General features: G+C 35.6%; 1 protein-coding gene across 1 annotated transcript; it reads left to right on the top strand.

Annotated features, from left to right (window-relative positions):
• Positions 1 to 927: 927 nt before the first annotated feature.
• Positions 928 to 2,240, top strand: LOC106475051 (5-hydroxytryptamine receptor-like). The gene has a single exon (XM_013935749.2). It carries the CDS (start codon positions 968 to 970, stop codon positions 2,186 to 2,188), a length of 1,221 nt encoding a protein of 406 aa, XP_013791203.2. The 5' UTR covers positions 928 to 967; the 3' UTR covers positions 2,189 to 2,240.
• The last annotated feature ends 1,236 nt before the right edge of the window (positions 2,241 to 3,476 follow it).

Genomic DNA, 3,476 nt, shown 5'->3' with positions numbered 1-3,476 from the left:
CTTCTGGGATGGTCTTTTCTATAAGGATTATTAATGAAACAAGACTTCTGTCAGATGAACCATTCTTCTGGGATGGTCTTTTCTATAAGGATTATTAATGAAACAAGACTCCTGTCAGATGAACCATTCTTCTGGAATGTCCCTTTCTATAAGGATTATCAATGAAATAAGACTTCCGTCAGATGAACCATTCTTCTGGGATGTCTCTTTCTATAAGGATTATTAATGAAACAAGACTCCTGTCAGATGAACCATTCTTCTGGGATGTCCCTTTCTATAAGGATTATTAATGAAACGGGATTGTTTGCTGGTGTTACTCAAGAGGACTGAAAGGGGGATATTCGTTTTCTTTTTTCAAAAATTATGATATAATAATTGACAATGTCAATACTTGACGAAAAATCAAACACTGTTTGAGCATATATTTCTACTGACTTTTAATTGGGGCAGCGACATTCTTAAATATTTTTTGATTGTTTTTATTAACTAGCTTCAAGACGTGCTAATCGAATGTCCTTACTACACTAGCACAGTTAACTTATTATTGTTGTAACGTATTCGTTCATTTTACCATTGTTCATTTTGTGATTGTTGTGAGCGACAATTTTAAATATTTTGTGATTGTTTTATTTCAATATTTTTCCTACAACTTAAAAACGTACTACAGAATATTATTTCTAATATTGTACAGTTCAGTTATTATTATTAGTACACTCCTTTTCGTTCATTTTACATCTTGTTTCAGTTCAACTGGATCTCCTCAGCCTTGAAACGTGTAAAATGTAATGAAATCTAATTTAGTTTTTATATTATTGGAATTGGATTTGAATTAATTGTAATATATATTTTTTAAATATTAGCATAAAATTGTTATTTTTTTATTAAAATAAGTAATTCTGTAATAAGAACATAAACAATAATTATGAACGAAGCAAGTGTATTACTGAAAACGCCGAGTAATTTCTCTATGGAGAATGACCTCATTGATATCATGGCAGACAGTAATTCTGATAATTTTTCTATTGCTGCATGCGAAAACCTGACCAACAACCTAACACAAACCAGTGTCCACCATGGTCATTCAGAGGAGGATGTTTTGCTAATGAGCGTAACTTCAGTCATTCTTGGACTTCTTATTCTCGCCACAGTTATCGGCAACGTGTTCGTCATCGCCGCCATCTTTATGGACCGAAATTTGCGGTGTGTTGGGAATTATTTAGTACTCTCGTTAGCAGTAGCTGACTTAATGGTGGCATGTCTTGTGATGCCCCTAGGAGCTGTTTACGAAGTAACTCAAGAATGGGTCCTAGGTGCTGCCCTCTGTGACGTGTGGACTGCGTTTGATGTTTTGTGTTGTACAGCTTCCATTCTACACCTTCTGGCTATTGCTGTTGACAGATACTGGGCTGTGACTCAAGTTGATTACGTAAGAAATCGTAGCGCGCGACACATCGGCACCATGATACTTACCGTATGGACTGTTGCATTTGTTGTCTCTTTAGCTCCTATCTTTGGTTGGAAAGATCCCAATTTTTTGAAGCGTGTAGAAGAGGAAAAGCGTTGCCTTGTCAGCCAAGACGTTGCTTATCAAGTATTTGCTACCTTTTCTTCTTTTTACGTCCCTCTAGTGTTGATCCTCATTCTTTATTTTCGCATTTTTCGAGAAGCTAGGAAACGAATTCGTCACAAACCGGGAAGTACGGTTCCGAAAGCTCGCAAGATAAGGTGTAAAAAGTCCTCCACCATGGCAGCACCTGTACCTTCTTGCAGTGAGATGACATCTTTCTCTAACTTGAATTCCCAGACGGTCAGCCCAGATATGACCAGCTCAACAAATGGTCTAGCAAGTCAAACTTCAGATCTAAGTCGGATGGAGATACTTCCTAAAAAGAAGAGACACACCAAGGAGTCCTTGGATGCCAAACGTGAACGAAAAGCGGCCAAGACTCTCGCCATCATCACTGGAGTTTTTGTAATTTGTTGGCTACCATTCTTTGTAATGGCACTGTTGATGCCTTTGTGCTTCGACTGTGAACCAAGTGCTGTACTATTCAGTTTCTTGCTTTGGTTGGGCTACGTTAATTCCATGCTCAATCCCATCATTTACACCATATTCAGTCCGGATTTTCGGTCGGCGTTCAAGAAAATGCTCTGTGGTGAAATGGAAAGACATCGACGAAAGAGGTAGCTGCTGTATGTAATGTTATTGGCAAAAAAAAACAAAAAACGGACAGTATGTTATTGGTCAATAACAATATAGCTATAATGTTATTGGTAAAAAAAAATAATCGACAGTATATTATTGGTCAATAACAATATAGCTACCGTACACAGAAGCGATGCTATTTGTCACAACAATAATTGTGATACAAAGATATAGTGTTATTGGATAAAATTGTGAATTAAGTCTTCAAACAGTTACCTACTACATTAACAGATGTCGTTGTCACTCCGAAATTATTGATGTTGTGTATTGGTAGCCCTTAATTTGTTTGAAATATCTATAAAAAAAAAACGATCATATGTAGTGTTTGGTGGGCAGAGCACAGATAGCCCATTGTGTAGCTTTGTGCTTAACTTCAAACGAACAATTAAACAAATATATGTGGCGTTATCGCTTATCTATCAATTTCAGAGTTGACGTCGAAATGAGGATCGATTTAAAACGGAGACTTGCCGATAGTTACCAAATAAATGAGGATATAGTCATGTAAACAGTCTTTTGAAGAGACTCAATTTATTCACTGAAAATGTAATGTTCGTTTTATCAGCTCTTTGCGTAACACAACCCAAGTAACACAGCTGATAAGACCTCCAGCTTTTCACCAGTTGCGTCAGATCTGTACAGGTCTGCTTATTTCGGGGCTCATTCGGCAAATCCGTACACAACTGACGATTTCATTGTCGTGCCTAAACAAGCTTAGACAAATGGATACAAAAAATCGACAACCTGCAATCACTGTACTGACAATAGGGTTAAAAGATGTGATAATTTTTCGTTGTTACATCTTATAAACCTTGTTGTATATCAGTATTAAGCTTTAATTTATTAAAATAAGTTTGTGACGACTTCACGTATTGGCTGTGCTTCAAGCAAAATTTCCCTTTACGCTATATTAATATGTTTTCATTATATATATTTTTTGGTTCTTGCCCTTAATGATTAAATATAACACTCGTGGTTAAATTAGTGAAGTAAAATACAACCTACAAGTGTCGCGTAACCTTCCAGAATTTTACATTCTTCAGGTATTTATCGACCAGTGTAGTGCTGAAAGATTGAATAAATATCAAAACATCAATAATGGAAAATGTCGATTTCCATACTTTTTAAACCAGGATATTTCTGATATTAAACTTAACATATTGTCTGTAAATAATCTGTTAATAAATGTGTAACGTAATTATTGTATATGTTTTAGAACGATTTTTAACATGGCGTATATAACAGTTTTAAGTATCTTTATGTTTATTCA

This window comes from Limulus polyphemus, unplaced genomic scaffold (assembly GCF_000517525.1).
Source record: "Limulus polyphemus unplaced genomic scaffold, Limulus_polyphemus-2.1.2 Scaffold8019, whole genome shotgun sequence".
Taxonomy (NCBI): Eukaryota; Metazoa; Arthropoda; class Merostomata; order Xiphosura; family Limulidae; genus Limulus; species Limulus polyphemus.
Note: the sequence above shows the minus strand (reverse complement) of the source record. Positions and strands in the feature narration are given on the sequence as shown.